The sequence below is a fragment of the Henckelia pumila genome, chromosome 3 (genome assembly GCF_033568475.1).
Source record: "Henckelia pumila isolate YLH828 chromosome 3, ASM3356847v2, whole genome shotgun sequence".
Taxonomy (NCBI): Eukaryota; Viridiplantae; Streptophyta; class Magnoliopsida; order Lamiales; family Gesneriaceae; genus Henckelia; species Henckelia pumila.
In genome coordinates this window covers 136,561,637-136,579,709 of record NC_133122.1, presented here as the reverse complement: position 1 = coordinate 136,579,709, position 18,073 = coordinate 136,561,637, and the positions used below count along the sequence as shown (strand labels likewise).

At 39.0% G+C, this 18,073-nt stretch overlaps 1 protein-coding gene across 1 annotated transcript in view; it reads left to right on the top strand.

The window, feature by feature from the left end:
- Positions 1-5,174: 5,174 nt before the first annotated feature.
- LOC140889568 (lignin-forming anionic peroxidase-like) overlaps positions 5,175-18,073 on the top strand; it is a 45,025-nt gene continuing 32,126 nt past the window's right edge. Inside the window, exons 1-2 of the mRNA XM_073297282.1 lie at positions 5,175-5,552; positions 5,649-5,814. Of these exons, the coding sequence (XP_073153383.1) occupies positions 5,175-5,552; positions 5,649-5,814 (544 nt within the window). The remainder of the gene's footprint in view (positions 5,553-5,648; positions 5,815-18,073) is intronic.

Sequence of the window (18,073 nt, the reverse complement as noted above, 5' to 3'; positions counted from 1 at the left end):
GGCTTTTAGAATAAGATTATAATGCATGAGTACTTTGCATTGTAGTGCGGATTATAGGTTTGGACATAGTGCTGGTCTAGCTTGCCTAAAGTTTATGAGGTACAGAAGTACTATTCGAGATATCCAGATTGAGTATGCATGTATTATGTGTTTGCATGGATTATGTGATTGCATGTTTTATATGCCTTTAAATATACAGTATGCCATGGCTGTATGTTGCATACATGAGCATATTGAGCCTTTACCGTAGAGGTATCCTGTAGTAGGGCGCTCACTCTACGAGTTTGTGGATGGCTGGATACGTAAGTCTTGTGTCAGGTCATCTTTATGATTGGACACATGTACTAGTATCAGGTCACCATTATCCACTGGATATATGAGCCACCTCCTGAGGCGATGGCGCAATGTGCTATATATCCTGGGCCCAGTCTATGAGCTAGTTTCTTGACCTGAGAGTCTTGATACCCAGTTCATTTTCATACATGCACACATAACACCGTATACTCATACTCTCGTACTGAGCTTATCATGCTCACGTCCCGTACTTTTTTGTATTTCGAAACCCTATTCCATGGGGCAGGTCTGCGGCTGGACGACGCGGGTGGTTCCAGGAGAGCTTAGGCGATGGAGGACCAGCAGGGTTATTGTCTAGGCTTTTGTTTCTGATGTATTTGGGTTAATACAATGGTTTATTCGATATGGTTGTAAACAATATTTTATTGTTGTTTAAGTTTTCCGCTGTTTAATTTTTGATTTATTTAATTAAGTTAAATGCATGCTTAAGCTTCTGATTAATAGGTGATCACGGTGCGAGTCACTACAAAGATTGAGATATAAATACTCGAGCCATACAAAAGAGATATAGGATACACGGCCATTACATTATCAAAACATTTGAGCACTCAAAATTATTTTAACACTCTATTGCTCATTCAACCCTTCGCTCAAACAGAAGCCCATCTGATCTTCTAAGAGATCTTTCCAATGGTTACTCAAATCCAAGTTGTTGATTGAAGAACACTTACTACATTCCAAATATTTGAGATTCTAAGCTTTTACAAGCTTAGCCATTCATCATCATCTACCGAAAAAGTTTGATAAGAACTTAGAAATCTTATCAGTGTAAATCTAAGAGTTCCAATTTAGGCAGTGATAAGTCCTAACTTGGATCGGGTGTATTACAAGATGTTGTAATAGCCAAAGTCTTCTAGTGTATCCTTTTCGTGAGGAAGAAGGTGTGACATAGGAGATTGAGCTCCGAACATCCATAAATAATTATGTGCACATTTACATTACTGCATCACATCATATTTTCACTATTGTCACCTAGTTTAGTGAGAGCCGTTTTCTGCACTAGTTTAGTAGCTCTTATTCATCTAGGAAGTTGAGAAAAATCGGTTAAGTAAACTAATATTTGCTTAACCTTATCGCGTTGAAGCATAAAATTCTTAGATTGTGTATTCAACCCCCCCCCCCCCTCTCCCTCTCTATACACACTACCGATTCTCAACACTTTCAGAATTTGTCGAACTTTTTTTTTAATATTACATGTTTGATTTGAGACCTTGTCTAGCTAATCTAATCTTGATGGAAAATGGTTAAATTATTTACCAATAATTGGTCTACTAGGAGAGCCTCAAAAATGAGTTGAGCAAATCAAAGCTAAATCATTTGGTGTTTGGCGACTATATATCTAGTGTTTCATCTGATATTAAGTCTCAAATTTGGGATAAGATTACAAATTCAAAATCCAATAATTACAATCTCTTTATCCAATAATAATAATAATAATAATAATAATAATAATAATAATAAGGTGTTTAGATTATCATATAGTTTAGATTATCATATAATTTATTTTAAAATTAATCGATTTGTAATATATACTAGCATCCAAGCACACGCTTTGCGTGTGTGATATAATATATAAATCATATATATTTATATCTATATCTATATATATATATATATATATATTAACGTGATTTATTTTTCATTATTACAAAAAAATGGTTAAAAAAAGAACATGTAGAAGAATGTGAGAAAGTGGGGTAGTTATATGCTATATTTAGTGAATAATAATTGGGGTAATTTGGTACAATCATTAAAATGACCAAAAACGATTATTCTAACACCCTCGTGCATTATAATATTATATATATATATATATATATATTATCTATAGTATCTGTATTATATTATAAAGAATTAGACTCTAATTATCTTTGGAGTCTTGGTACAACATTATTCACTTTTTAAAAAAGTTAAATTATTTAAGTATTTTTTTAATCCATATAAATAATTTTAAAATTTTAAATAGTTATATCACTCTTAATATAAAAATAGTTAAAATTAATTAATTTGAAAATAACGAAAATTATATGTTTAAATAATTATTATAACTGTACAAGCACACATAATGTGTAAAGGAACACTAGTAAACATCATGTGTAAAGGAACACTAGTAAACTGTAAAGCACTATACCCCAACAATTTTTGATTAGGGGTGAGTTTTCAGTATACCGTATAAAAAATATTGGTATGAAAAAAATTTATATCGGTATCGATATCGAATAGTGAAAAAATCCATACTGATAACCTACAGATACCGAAAAAAAATTCGATATACCAAAAAATGTCTATATATAGAAAAAATTTCGTTACGGTATCTCGAAAAGTCGATATTTTGGTTCGATATCCCAACTCTATTTTTGATATCTCGGTGTATATTACTCCGATATTAGTATTTAATAATGCTGTAGTTGAGCTGCAAATCTAGAGAGGATTTGCGTGAAAGATATTGACATTGACTGTTTCCTGGGCTATAAGATAATAAAATCAAACGTCAAAATACAGCTTGGTTTTTTATTCGACTTTTTAAAAAATAAATATTGATCTCGTGATGTAATATGCCAACTTTCATTTGACTTTACAAGAGTCAAAACTTACAAGGGGGAGAGAAATAAGAGTAAGATAAGTTTTTTTTTCGAGGATAAGTTTGATTTTAATTACGGTAGTTTAGTATAGGAGAAATAGGAAAAAATGTTTTGAGATAGCTTTATCTATCAATTTGTGAGACATATATCTCTAATCCAACTCATTATTTTTTTTAATTATGTAAAAAATATATTGTATAATATATGCTTATTTGAGTGAAAAATATTATTTTTATGTCAAAATTTCTTCATAGTATCACAATTTTATCCCCCGAAATGCTGACATGACTATGACAACTCAAAATAGAAGAATAAAATTTTTCCGCGTAGTTGTGACTGTGAGGGAAATTTTTCCCTCTTGTCTGAAAAAAATGATCGTGAAAAATTTGATCCGAGACCTATGTTTCTATTCATATAATATAATTATACAAAACAGCTGCATATTATAATGTGCTATGAACTCGAGACACAAATAGAATATACTGTATTTTTATCCCTAAAATAATTAAATATAAATTTTGAAACTAAGAGATAAAAATAATTAAATATAAATTTTGAAACTAAGATAAAGTTGTAAATTTACGACTAATTACAAAATTTATATGAGATGTTAAATCATAATAGAGGAACTTAAAAAGTCTAATTCGAACTCAATTTCAAATATTTGCAAGTAAACATAATATTCACAATGGAACTAATTAAATGGAAGTGACAAAAGAATAACGTTGGGCGGGAAACAATTATTAAACCTTTTCAGATAAGATTGTGATTATTATAAGTAAGTTTAATGCAATAAAGTTGGTTTTGCTAATTTGACTATTCCATATTTCCATTTGTGGTACCTAAAATAAAGTTTATATATTTCCACTCGCCTTCCTCTCCACCGCAAGTTGTTTTCTATAAACACACATGCATGAATTTTGTGTGAATTAATGCTTTGGGACTCGTAACGTATTATTTCACAATTAAACATTTGGCCGTATTTGCATATTCAACTATCTAATAAATGAGTTTTACTATACTGCACATCTATTATCTTACTAATGATGGACACTATTCTATTGGATGTGATAAAGATGTGATAAATTATAGGTCTAATAGAATAGTGTCACATCATTGATGAACATAGTAGGTGGGCATGATAAATGGGCAACATAGTAAAACTCATAATAAATAATATGCTTCGGACAAAGTAAAAATTGGCTTTGAGTATTCGTTATAAACAATTAATTAATGACAAATAAGGTTTAAATAAGTATATATTTTTCATATTAATTTCTTCATTTTCTACAAATGTTTTTTTAAAAAACTACTCATTTATTGACTATTGTTCCGATCTAATTTGATCGGCCGGTTTCAGCATAATACTAATTATATTTTTCATGATTTATATTCCAAGAGACATAGTTTGAAGAGGTACTGTGCTTCAAGAACGCGTGGGCGGTAACATTAATGAAGGAGATTGGAGTAGTAACAGTGCTGGTGGCAGCCATAAAGCCGAATGGAAAAAAAAAAAAAATGAAGGAAGATTTTCCGGTGGCTGAGAGGCGGCGACATGAGGCAAGGGTTAGGTTTTAGTGGCGTATGCTGTAATTCACTCTTGATACCATGTAGAAACTCATGATCAGAAAAAAAAAATATTTTCATTTATCTCAAAAAATGAATACACGAGATGTTTATATACAATAATAAAAGTTTAAGGAAGATAAAAGTTATAAATAATAAAAAATTATAAAATAAAAAGAAACATAATATACAAAATATATACAATAGATTCCAATAATTTATTGTTCCACTCTAATTTGATCGGTCGGTTTCAGCATAATTACTTATATTTTTCATGAGTTATATTTAGATTGCATAAAGTATTTATAATTAAATTCCCTCGAACAAAGACCATATCAAATGGGATTGGTCAGTTGAACTTTGGCATGCAATTGCAAATATGAAAAGCTGGAAATGGAATCGATCGACGAACATTTTTTAAATTGTGGCAGAAATATAAGCGTTGGTAGAAGTCAACAGTGAACAACAATTCTTTTTATTTTTTACTTTTTAAATTTACAGAATATTGCTCTCTTTTTGTCCTATAAATAGTTTCCAAGAATCCCATCATCTCCATCAACCTCAAATATTGCAAGTTTGTTGTCTGAGTGAATCAAGTTTTTCTATCAAAATTAAATCTCAGATTAAATTATGGGTGGCTTCACGAGTTCATTCTGCAACTTTTTTTCCTTTATGTCCCTCTTTCTTTTACTCTCTAACATGTCATCATGTGAAGCACAACTATCTACGATTTTTTACAACAAAACATGCCCCAATGCACTCACTGAAATCCGCAACGTCGTCCGCTGTGCGGTATCCGCAGAGCGTCGCATGGCGGCCTCGCTGATCCGGCTACATTTCCACGATTGCTTCGTTCAGGGATGCGACGCGTCGATCCTTCTCGACGAAACCCCCATCATTCAAAGTGAGAAAACAGCGATTCCCAACATAAGTTCAGTGAGAGGATACAACGTCATAGAGGACGCCAAGCGTACTGTGGAGAGCTTATGTCCCGGTGTGGTTTCATGTGCGGACATAGTCACCTTGGCGGCACGTGATGCCTCAGTTGCTGTAAGAATTTATGTATATTTTTCGAGCAAATTATAAATTCAGGCATGGTTGATTTTTTTAATCAATGAAATTATATATACATATATATGCATGCAGGTTGGTGGTCCATCGTGGGATGTGAAGCTGGGAAGAAAGGACTCCACCACCGCGAACCGTGCTCGAGAAAACACCGATCTTCCTAGCCCTTTCGCCGATGCCGACACGCTAATTTCTGCCTTCTCCGTAAAGGGACTTAACACAAGAGACATGATTGCCCTATCAGGTATATCATATATGTATATGTTTCACGTACGTACGTACATGCATGCAATATATATGAAATTCTATGTTATGATTGCAGTTGTTTACTTTACATAGAGTACGCAATAAAATATATATAGCAGAAAAATAAAAATAAGAACACGAGATTTTTAACGTAGTTCGGTCAAAAGACCTACGTCTATGAGACCACGCCCAGATTTCAAATGATTTCACAAACGTTTCAATGTGTTACAACTAAATAAGGACTTAATCAAAAACCACAAGACTCCTTCTTGTTCATGACGCCTTAATAAAGAACACGTTTGTTGAAGTCATTTGGCGAGCACCACTCGTCTTGATCTGCTTTGCTTGAAATCCCTTCAAAGTCGCAGATTGTCCTCTCCCGAGAACATCACCTTCCTCTCCCGAGTAACGTATCCAGTATCAATTGTAATCTTGTATCACCATAAAAAATCAAACTGTTAACACATAATATATTTTAGTTATATTCACTGAGCTTGTCTTGCTAATTTCTATCAGAACACAGTATAACATGTATTCGACTTTTTGCACTTGCAAGTCCACTCCAAAATCACGTTCCACTCCCTCTTTATATGATGCTCTCCTGCAGATATCTTATCACATCTATTCAAGAAAGAAAAATCACACAAATAATATCATCTAAGCCCAATCAAGACAAATTTGATTTTTAAAACAACTAAAAGGATAAGGCTAGCAAGATGAAATATTAACAACACTAAAACAGAAAGATAATATCACCACAAGATTCAAAAGATAATGTTCCAAAGCAATCCAAAAAAATACTAACAAAACTAATATAAAGATAGAAGTTCAACTACACAAAATACCACCGGTCAACAATCTCCCCCTTTGGATTGTTTTGGACAAAAGCTTTCAACAGCTTGTTGGCCCAAGATTTTTTCAAGTTTGACATCCAAGCAAGCAACTGAATCCCGAAGTAATTGAATCTCAGCACCAGTATTTGTAGAATTATCAACTTGAGGAGAACTAGTTGTGTTCTTAGAGGTTTGAGCTTGAGCAGATTGGTCCTCCCCCTGAATATCAACCAGATGTTTGCCTTCCAAAAACCGATCAGTGAGTATATGAAATTTTGAAACAGAAATGCAGAGTTCACGATCCAATCGAATAGCATGTTGTGACTACAGAATGTCACAAATCAAAGATGGAAACACTAAATGAGTACGAGAAGAACGACCATCGGCATGAGACACTACCTGCTTAAAGATAGACTTGCCTAACCTGAGTTTCAATCCTTTACCAACCCGAAACAAAAACCGGCCAATTTTTTCATCAATCGTCGTGGCATTGATGTGGGAAACCAGTTACACAATCCAATTCTACTTAAAATAGCATACTTGGAGGTGAGAGTAGAGCTACAAGGCCTAGACTCCCACTTTGTGGGAACACCAATAAGTTCAGTAGCAACCACATCAAGATCAATGTCTGTATCAGGAATATTGTAGTGACCCTTACCGAGATCACCTACTAAACAAAACTTAGGCATGCAATTAACTTAATAAAACAGTAATCAGAATTAAACTGCGGAAACCATAAACAATTTACAATCCCATGAAAAGGAATCTGTAAATACCCAAATAGTTATACAACCAAATCGAATGCTGTATCAATCCAATAACAAAGAATAAACCTAGACGAAGCTCCAGCTGGCCAACCACTGACTAGCCCTTCTTGGATCCACCCGCCTCATCCAATTGCAAACCTGCCCCATGGAATAGGGTGTCCAAAAACACAGAGTACGAGATGTGAGCATAAAACGCTCAGAACGAGAGTATGAGTATACATGCATGCAAGTGAACCGCCTACTGACTAGAGGTCAAGAATAGATAATAGAGACAGACTGGGCCTTGGTATGTAGCACGTTGTGTCGTCGCTTTAGGAGGTGGCTCACATACCGAAATGTTAGTGGATACGCCGGACCCAAATCGATGGAAGTCCATCCACTAACACGATAGGGTAGAACCCTACTAACAGACATCTTAAAGGAGATAGTACAAGATGCAAATGTATGCAGCATATAATCATGCAGTCACATAATACATGCATACTCAGTCAGGATATCTCGAACAGTACTTTCGTACCTCAAATATTAGGCGCGCTCTACTAGCTCTAGGTCCACGCCTATAATCCGCACTATACTGCCAAATGATACTAATATCATTAAAGTGCTCTAAAAGTCTTAACTAAGCTATTGCATACTCCTAAATATTTTTAGGAATCAAAAGCTATACCTTCGTCCGTCGTTAGCCCTTTGCTGTCGATTGCCTCAAAACTAGGCCACAGCTCCGCTACGACGCCTGGATCGCTATGCCACTTCCGGATTCCCAATGAGACGCCTAGAATTCCCTAGATCTGAGTTAGAAGGCTAAGGAATCGAGAGAGAAGAGATGAAAGGTGTGCTCAAATGTGAGCCTCGGCACCCTATTTATAGACAACAAACGTTGCGTCCAATCCTCCATCGTTGCGTCCGTTCTGCCTGACAAACGTTGCGTCCGTTCACCATCGTTGCTTCCGATGGTGCCAATGTCACATCAAGTACGTAAGCAGTGACGAATTTCTGATGGCACGAACGTTGCATTCGTTTCTAGAACATTGCTTTCATTCTGCCTGACCCTCCGGACCATTTTTGATCATTCTGGGTCTAATCCCGGGCTCCGTTAATCCATTAGAAGTCTTCTTAATCCAGTTTATCGGTTTAATTAGCAATTACTTACTAAAACTGGGTACGGGCTACTACATTCTCCCCCACTTAAGATATTTCATCCTCGAAATCAGATCTTAAGTACTGAATGTAAAACAGGATGCAGAAACATTCTTTATTCAAATCAAACGTTTACAGAGTTTACAACTGAATACAACTCTAAAAGGAAATCAAAATAACTCAGGATTTTCTGTACGCATCCTGCTTTCGAGCTCCCAAGTGGCTTCTTCAGTGCCTCGGCGCTGCCACTGAACTAAAACCAGATGAATGACTTTATTTCTCAAGACCTTATCCTTATGATCCAGGATACGAATAGGTTTCTCAACATAGGTCAAATCCTTATCCACCTGAACCTCTGACCGCTGTAGAATATGAGACGGATCTGCCACATACCGTCGCAATAGAGATACATGGAACACGTTGTGAATACTGGACAGATACGGTGGCAAGGCTAGCCGATAAGCCAAATCGCCAATGCTCTCCAAGATCTCAAACGGACCGATAAACCTGGGAGACAACTTACCCTTAAGGCCAAATCTGAGAATCCTGCGGAAAGGTGACATCCTCAGAAACACTTTCTCCCCTACATCAAACTGCAAAGGCCTACGCTTAGTGTTAGCATAGCTGGCCTGACGATCCTGTGCAGTCTTAACCATTTCTTGATCTAATCAACGACATCTACTGCCTGCTGGATAAACTTCGGTCCCTCAGCCTGCCTCTCCCCCACTTCTTCCCAGAAGAGTGGAGTACGACAACGTCTCCCGTAAAACGCCTCAAAAGGTGCCATCCCAATTCTAATATGATAGCTGTTGTTGTACATGAACTCGATCAATGGCAAATGATCCTGCCAGGCTGTACCAAAGTCCATAGTGCAAGCTCGAAGCATATCCTCCAAAGTACGGATAGTGCGTTCTGACTGACCATCTGTCTCCGGATGATAGGAAGTACTCAAACTGAGAGTAGTGCCCATCGCACGCTAAACACTCCCCCAGAACCTAGAAGTGAACCCGGGGTCTCGATCGCTGACAATGCTCACAGGCACTCCATGAAGTCGAACGATCTCCTGAACATACAAACGGGCCATACGATCCACAGTGTACTCTCGGCTATAGGCAATGAAATGCGCTGACTTGGTGAGTCGGCCCACCACAACCCAGATAGCATCACAATTCCTCGAGGACATCGGCAAATGGGTCACAAAATCCATCGTGATAAATCCCATTTCCACTCCGAAATAGGCAGACTGTGAAGCAAACCTCTAGGTCGTCGGTGCTCTGCCTTGACCTGCTGACACACCAAACATCTCGAAACATACTGATACACACTGCGTTTCATCCCTTTCCACCAAAACCGAGTACGTAGATCCTTGTACATCTTGTTGCTCCCCGGATGAATACTCAACTTGGTGCGATGTTCCTGAGACAAGATCTCATTTCGCAACTCTTCATCCTGCGGAATCACAAGTCTACCAGACAAACACAAAAAACCATCTGACTGATAGTGAAATCCAGACGTACTACCCTCGTTGGCTAGACGAGCCAAACGCTGGGTCTTTGAATCCGACATCTGAGCATCTCGAATTCGCGAATACAAAGCTAGCTCGGATAATATCGCAAATATCTGGATGCTCTGCATACCTTTCTTGGGCTTGAAGGTATACCCTAAAGAACAACAGTCACTGATCGCACTAGACATCGAACAAGTCTGAAGTGCGGACAATCGCACCTTGCGACTCAAGGCATCAGCAGTGAGATTAGCAGCTCCTGGATGGTACTTAATCTCGCAATCATAGTCCTTAAGCAAGTCCATCCAACGTCTCTGCCTCATGTTCAACTCCGCCTGAGTGAACAAATACTTGAGACTCTTGTGGTCGGTGAAGATCTCGAATTTTTCGCCATACAGATAATGACGCCAGATCTTCAAAGCGAACACAATAGCTGTCAACTCCAAATCGTGAACTGGATAGTTGTCCTCATGAAACTTCAACTGTCTAGAAGCGTATGCTATCACATGCCCATTCTGAGTCAGGACACAACCTAACCCCTGAAGATAAGCATCTGTGTAAACCACATACCCTCCAGATCCTGACGGTAAAGCCAACACCGGCGCAGAAGTCAACCGCCGTCGAAGCTCACAAAAGTTTTCTTCGCACTCGGAGGACCACTCGAAATCCACACTCTTGCAGGTAAGCTGCGTCAACGGTCGAGCTAGCTGAGAGAAGTTCAGAATGAAACGACGATAATAACCTGCTAGACCCAGAAAACTACGGATCTCAGCGACCGTCGTTGGATGCGACCAATTAAGCACAGCTTCAATCTTGCTCGGATCAACAGAAATCCCATCCCTGGATAAGATATGGCCAAGAAAAACCACTCGATCCATCCAAAACTCACACTTGCTCAGTTTGACGTACAACTGCTCATCCCGAAGAGTCTGTAGTACAACTCGCAAGTGAGAAACATGCTCTTCCGCATTACGCGAATACACCAAGATGTCGTCAATGAAGACCATGACAAACTTGTCTAAATACTCCCTGAAGACACGGTTCATCAGATCCATAAATATAGCCGGCACATTAGTCAATCCAAATGGCATCACTAGAAATTCATAATGCCCATAGTGAGTACGGAATGCATTCTTGGTTATGTCATGATCTCGGACTCTCATCTGATGATACCCAGATCTCAAGTCAATCTTGGAGTAAACTGAAGTACCCTTCAGCTGATCAAACAAGTCATCAATGCAAGGCAACGGATACTTGTTCTTCACAGTAACTCGATTCAGTTGCCGATAGTCAATGCACAACTGCATAGACCCATCCTTCTTCTTCACAAAAAGAACAGGAGCTCCCCAAGGAGATATACTAGGACAGATGTACCCCTTGTCCAAAAGATCTTGTAACTGATTCTTCAACTAACGCATCTCTGACGGAGCCAGACGATACGGTGCTCGAGAAATAGGCGAAGTACCCGGCATCAACTCTATGCCAAACTCGACTTTCCTAGCAGGAGAAAAACCCGGAATCTCATCTGGAAATACATCTGGGAATTCATCCACAACAGGAATACTCTCTATCCCAATGCTCTCAGCGGACAAATCAACTGCATAGATAAGGTAGCCTTCCCTGCCAGACTCTAAAGCTCGACAGGCTCTCAAAGCTGATACCAAAGGCATCGGGGGTCGCGCTCCCTCACCATAGAAAAACCAGCTATCACTCCTCTCCGGATGAAAGCGCACTAATCTCTGATAGCAGTCCACTGAAGCTCGACAGATAGTCAGCATGTCTATCCCCAAAATACAATCGAAATCATCCATCGCAAGAACCATGAGATTCGCTATCAAAATGTTCCCTTCGAACTCTAAAGGGCAACCCATCACTAGACGCTTAGCCAAAGCAGATTGACCCGTCGGAGTAGAAACAGAAACTACTACGTCTAGTGCAATGCATGGTAACTTATGCCTCTTAACAAAACGTGCAGAAATGAAGGAATGAGATGCACCAGTGTCAATAAGTACGATAGCAGGTATACCATAAAGTAGAAATGTACCTGCGATGACCTTCTCATTCTCCTCCACATCCTGATCATGCCTCAAGGTGAACACCTGACCAGAAGCACGCGGTCTCAAATGAGAACTCCCAGCAGGCTGTCCCTGCGACCTCTGCTGAACGGTGGCCTGAGAACCTCATCCTGAACCAGAACCAGAACCGCCTCCCCCAGACAATGGACAATCCCTCCGGAGATGACCAACCTCTCCACATCGGAAACAAGCTCCAGAAGCTTTGCGGCATCGGTCGGTCGGATGGTTCTTCCCACAATGATCACACTTGTCCTTTTTCCCAAAACGGACAACACCAGCAGAACCAGAGGAAGAAGAAGTAGATCCGGACTTCTTGAAAGTCTGAGCACGGGGACCCAAAGAACTCGTAGGCCTAGACTGAGAGAAAGACCTGTTCCACCGAATGCTATCCTCTGCCTGGTGACAATGGCTCACCAAACCCTCGTAGGTCATGTCATCGCCAACCGCCACACGATCATGAATCTCAGGGTTAAGGCCCTGAAGGAACATATTGTACTTCATCTCAGAGCTGTCAGCAATCTCGGGGCAATAGGACAACAGATCAAAGAACTTCTGCTGATACTCGTCAATAGACATGGCTCCCTGTCGCAGACTCAAAAGCTCTCCCGCCTTCGACTGACGGAGTGCAGGAGGAAAATACAGCTTCTGAAAATCTGTGCGAAACTCGGCCCAGGTGGCCACTCCTCTCGCCGTAACAAAGGGTGCAGAAGTAAACATCCACCACTTACGGGCTCTCCCATCCAGAAGATAACCCAGTGTCTCCATCTTCTGCTCCTCAGTGCAGTGGAAAGTCTGGAAAGTCGTCTCCATGCGGTCTAACCAGTTCTCCGCATCCTCTGGAGACTCGCCACCAACCAAGGGTTTAGGACCCATCTGCAGGAATCGACGCACACTAAAACGATCCTCATCACGACGATGATGATGGCGTTCCGAAAGACGCTCCCGGTCGGCATCGCCCCAACGTCCATCAATACTGTCGTGACTACTCTGATCATCACGATCCGCCATCTACAAAAATTACCTCACGGTTATCTTATGTAGAATCTAAATTCCCAAGAATACTATGCATGCTCTGATACCATAAATTTAGTGACCCTTACCAAGATCACCTACTAAACAGAACTTAGGCATGCAATTAACTTAATAAAACAGTAATCAGAATTAAACTGCAAAAACCATAAACAATATACAATCCCACGGAAAGGAATCTGTAAATACCCAAATAGTTATACAACCAAATCGAATGATGTATCAATCCAATAACAAAGAATAAACCTAAACGAAACTCCAGCTGGCCAACCACTGACTAGCCCCTCTTGGATCCACCCGCCTCATCCAATCACAAATTTGCCCCATGGAATAGGATGTCCAGAAACACAGAGTACGAGACGTGAGCATAAAACGCTCAGCACGAGAATATTAGTATACATTCATGCAAGTGAACCGCCTACTGACTAGAGGTCAAGAATAGATAACAGAGACAAACCGGGCCCTGGTATGTAGCACGCTGTGCCGTCACTTCAGGAGATGGCTCACATACCGAAATACTAGTGGATACGCCGGACCCAAATCGATGGAAGTTCATCCACTAACAGGATTAGGTAAAACCCTACTAACAGACATCTTAAAGGAGATAGTACAAGATGCAAATGTATGCAGCATATAATCATGGCATATAAATCATGCAGTCATATAATACATGCATACTCAGTCAGGATATCTCGAACAGTACTTTCGTACCTCAAATACTAGGCGCGCTCTACCAGCTCTAGGTCCACGCCTATAATCTGCACTACACTGCCAAATGATACTAATATCATTAAAGTGCTCTAAAAGTCTTAACTAAGCTATTGCATACTCCTAAATATTTTTAGGAAGCAAAAGCTATACCTTCGTCCGTCGTTAGCCATTTGTTGTCTATTGCCTCAAAACTAGGCCACAGCTCCGCTACGATGCCTGGATCGCTATGCCACTTTCGGATTCCCAATGGGACGTCTACAATTCCCTAGATCTGAGTTAGAAGGCTAAGGAATCGAGAGAGAAAAGATGAAAGGTGTGCTCAAATGTGAGCCTCGGCACCCCTATTTATAGACAACGAACGTTGCGTCCGATCCTCCATCATTGCGTCCGTTCTGCCTGACGAACGTTGCATCCATTCACCATCGTTGCTTCCAATTATGCCAATGTCACATCAAGTACGTAATCAGTGACGCATTTCTGATGGCACAAACGTTGCATCCGTTCCTAGAACGTTGCTTCCATTCTGCCTGACCCTCCAGACCATTTCTGATCATTCTGGGTCTAATCCCGGGCTCCGTTAATCCATTAAAAGTCTTCTTAATCCAGTTTATCGGTTTAATTAGCAATTACTTACTAAAACTAGATACGGGCTACTACAAATATACTCACACAAGTCATCAGATTCAGCATGTGAACGACCAAAGTACTCATCAATAATAGTTGGACTGAAATCAAATACATGACCCCGAACATAGACCTTATGATAGAAGGGTGAACCAGCAACCGAACTTTGTTGGGACAGATTTTCATAGAATTCATAGACAATGTCCATGACATAGGAGTTGGGTTTAGTGACTGTGAGCATCAAGTTTTCTTTTAATAACAAGTCAGTGATAATTCCTAAAACACCCCATTTTTTAGACCAAATCCTTTCTGCAATAATTGGCTGTGTTGACATGCTACTCCAGTTGACTCTATTTGCTTTGCTAAAGAAAAAATGTGAGAAGGCCTGTGAAGAGTCATACCTAAGTGTTCTCAAGGAATTATTGTCAGCCCTTTGTGAAGCCATTCTGGTTGTGCGAGACTGCTGAGCTTGTGTAGAGATACCAGAGCTCGTGGGATGTTGATGCTTGTCTAGAGTCCTGACATCTGAAGTAGCTTTCTTGGAGGGTACACGAAACTTATTATTGTCACCAGGAGAGCATGTTTCTTTCCTTTTCTTGGAAATTTTGGACGACTTGGAAATTTTTTCTTTGACACTAGCCCGCGTCCGTGAAGAAATTGAATCCACAGGAAACATGAATTCGCTTTGTTTTGATCTAGTACCCTTAGTCTCAACTGACTTCTCATTAAGAGAATTAGAAACATAAATATCATTTACATCAGATTGTTTATCCTTACATAACTTGGATGCATATGTTGTTTGTTCAGGAATTTTTAGATTCATAAGTTCGCAAAACTCAGCCTCAGAAGTAAAATCATCCATACCACTTGGAATTTCAAAGTGAGGAGAAACAGGAGGTGTGAAGACTACCTTGTGAGAAAATCCAGTGTCTTTGTTCGGGAATTTGACCGAGTCCATGTCGTGATCGGGTTCTTTGAGTTCTAAAGCCCTAGGAATTTGAGATGAATTCATGTGATCGGTGGTCGGGCTCGAGGAATGCGGCGGCGTCCCTTGTGATTTCTACCCCAAAGTTGGCTTCGTCTGATACACCACCATATCAAGATAGGGAGAAATAACTGAAATCGGTGTTGGAGACAACACTGGCTCTCCGTTCTTGACCAGTCGACGACGACGATGAGAGGTAGGAGTCCACGGTGCCCCTCTTGAGTCGGATTCATTGCCCTGTAAGACTTTGAGCGAGATTTGACCTCTTGTGTGTATCATGATTTGAGCAAGAGAAACTAAAAAATTCTGATTCTACCAAGATCAAGCATGAGAGAGGAAGAGATACACAAAATTAAATAATGTGAACCAAAAAGCAGATAGGTTTAATGGTGGTAGAGAAAGAAAGACCCAAACACAAAATCCTCTAATGATCCAGTATAATAGACAAAGCACACTTAAAGGCCCAACAAGAATAATAATAATCACTTTGGGCTCACAAATTCGAGAGTGAGAAATACAGAGAAAAGCAAAGTTGTGTGAGAGAAAAAAATTATAGAAGAATATATCTCAACAAGTTTATATTTCACGAAGACCTAACTTTGTCAATTTTTTTTTATGAGAGTGAAATGTCAAAGAGAACCATTATTCTTGTCCCAAAAAAAAAACAGAGAATCCAGTTCAAACTCATAGCCAAATTACTGTGTATCTCATAGCCAAATTATAGTGCATTGGTAGCTCCCACTCTAAAAAAACATTCACCTGGGTTGTTTAGGTAGCTTTTTTCCAATTATGCACTTCAAATTTTTTCAATATTTTTTTTTCACTTGTTGGTAGCTCACACTCTAAGAAAACCTTCCATTGGGTTTTTTAGGTAGCTTTTTCCAACCACCACTTAAGTAGTAGATTTGAGATCACATCAATTTTTTTAAAAAGAAAAAATTTGGCCACGACAATTTCTAGAGTCACTAGAGATTCTCTTTAATTTAATGTCGAGACTATTAGTCAGGTTTCCTATGACACACCACACACAAAAAGAATTTTTAGTTAGAAAAAAAATGTGATTTTCTAAACTTGAGAGTACAAGAGAAAATATCATAAATCACACACACCCAAAGCTTTTCTAAGTGTTTCAAACTTCACAGAATCTAGAACCTTAGTGAATATATCTGCAATTTTTTTCTCTGTTGGAACATGTTCCAAAACAACCTTTTTACATTCAACCAAATCACGTATGAAGTGATGACGAATGTCGATGTGCTTTGTCCTAGATTGCTGATAGAGATATCTATTGCACTCATATTGTCACAATAAACTACCAAAGCATCTTGTACAATACCGTAGTCCTCTAGCATTTGTTTCATCCAAAGTAATTGTGTGCAGCAACTTCCAGCAGCAATGTATTCAGCCTCAGCAGTTGACAAAGAGATGGAAATTTGTTTTTTACAATGCCACGAGACCAGGTTACATCCCACATAAAAGCATCCTCCAGTTGTACTTTTTCTATCATCCGAGTTGCCATCCCAATCTGCATCACTAAATCCTGTCAGACAAGTGTTCGTATCCTTAGAGAACCAAATTCCATAGTTAGATGTACCATTAATATAGCGAATAATCCTCTTGACAGCCTTCAGATGAGTTTCCTTTGGATTGACTTGATATCTTGCACAGACTCCTACAGAAAAACATATGTCAGGTCGACTTGTTGTGAGATATAACAGGCTACCAATCATGCTTCTAAATAATTTTGTATCTACTGAAACTCCATGTTCATCCTTGGTCAATTTTTCAGTTGACCCCATTGGAGTTTTCATGTGTTTTGCATTATCGAGTCCAAATTTTTTCACTAGATTCCTTGCATATTTTGTTTGAGAAATGAAGATCTCATCCTCACATTGTTTCACCTGTAACCCTAAAAAGTGAAAGAGTGGGTGCCCGGTTAGCCAACTTGTGGCTAAGGGCTTTTGTGACTCTATGTATAAACAATCTTTGTTTAATATAATTTACATTCATTAATGGCATTATCTTTGTCTTTCTTCATATTGTTATATTGTGATATACTATTGATGTTTTGATAAAGACCTTGAATATACTATAGTGTAAGTAAGATGAGATAGTGAATAAAGAGAGATCACTATTATGAAACACATCTTATAGTCACTGTATATTCTAAACAGTTCCTAGTCAATTGAGTCGTCCGCTAATAAGGATAAGGATCACTCGAGATTGAGACTAGCATTTGTGATGCCAAATACCACGTTTCATTGGTAATGGACATGGAGATGTTCAAAGCATGCAAATGGATATTCATATGATGAATGATCGAACTACCCTATTTGGACTTTCCAAGTGGTTATCACTTATCGAGTGGATAAAGTCCGCGGTTTTGGTTGTACACCATTAGTCCTTACTACTTGAAACATCATTGAGACTCTATATGCTAGTACTGTACTTTGACTCGTTTACCGACTCTATTGGGGTCAACAGGTGTCGGGATTGGCTACAGTTACGACACATATAGGAGTCGATGCTTTGTTGTCAAGGATTCACCACATACTTGCGAGTGTGGATATCCTATGCGATCTGAGGAGATAT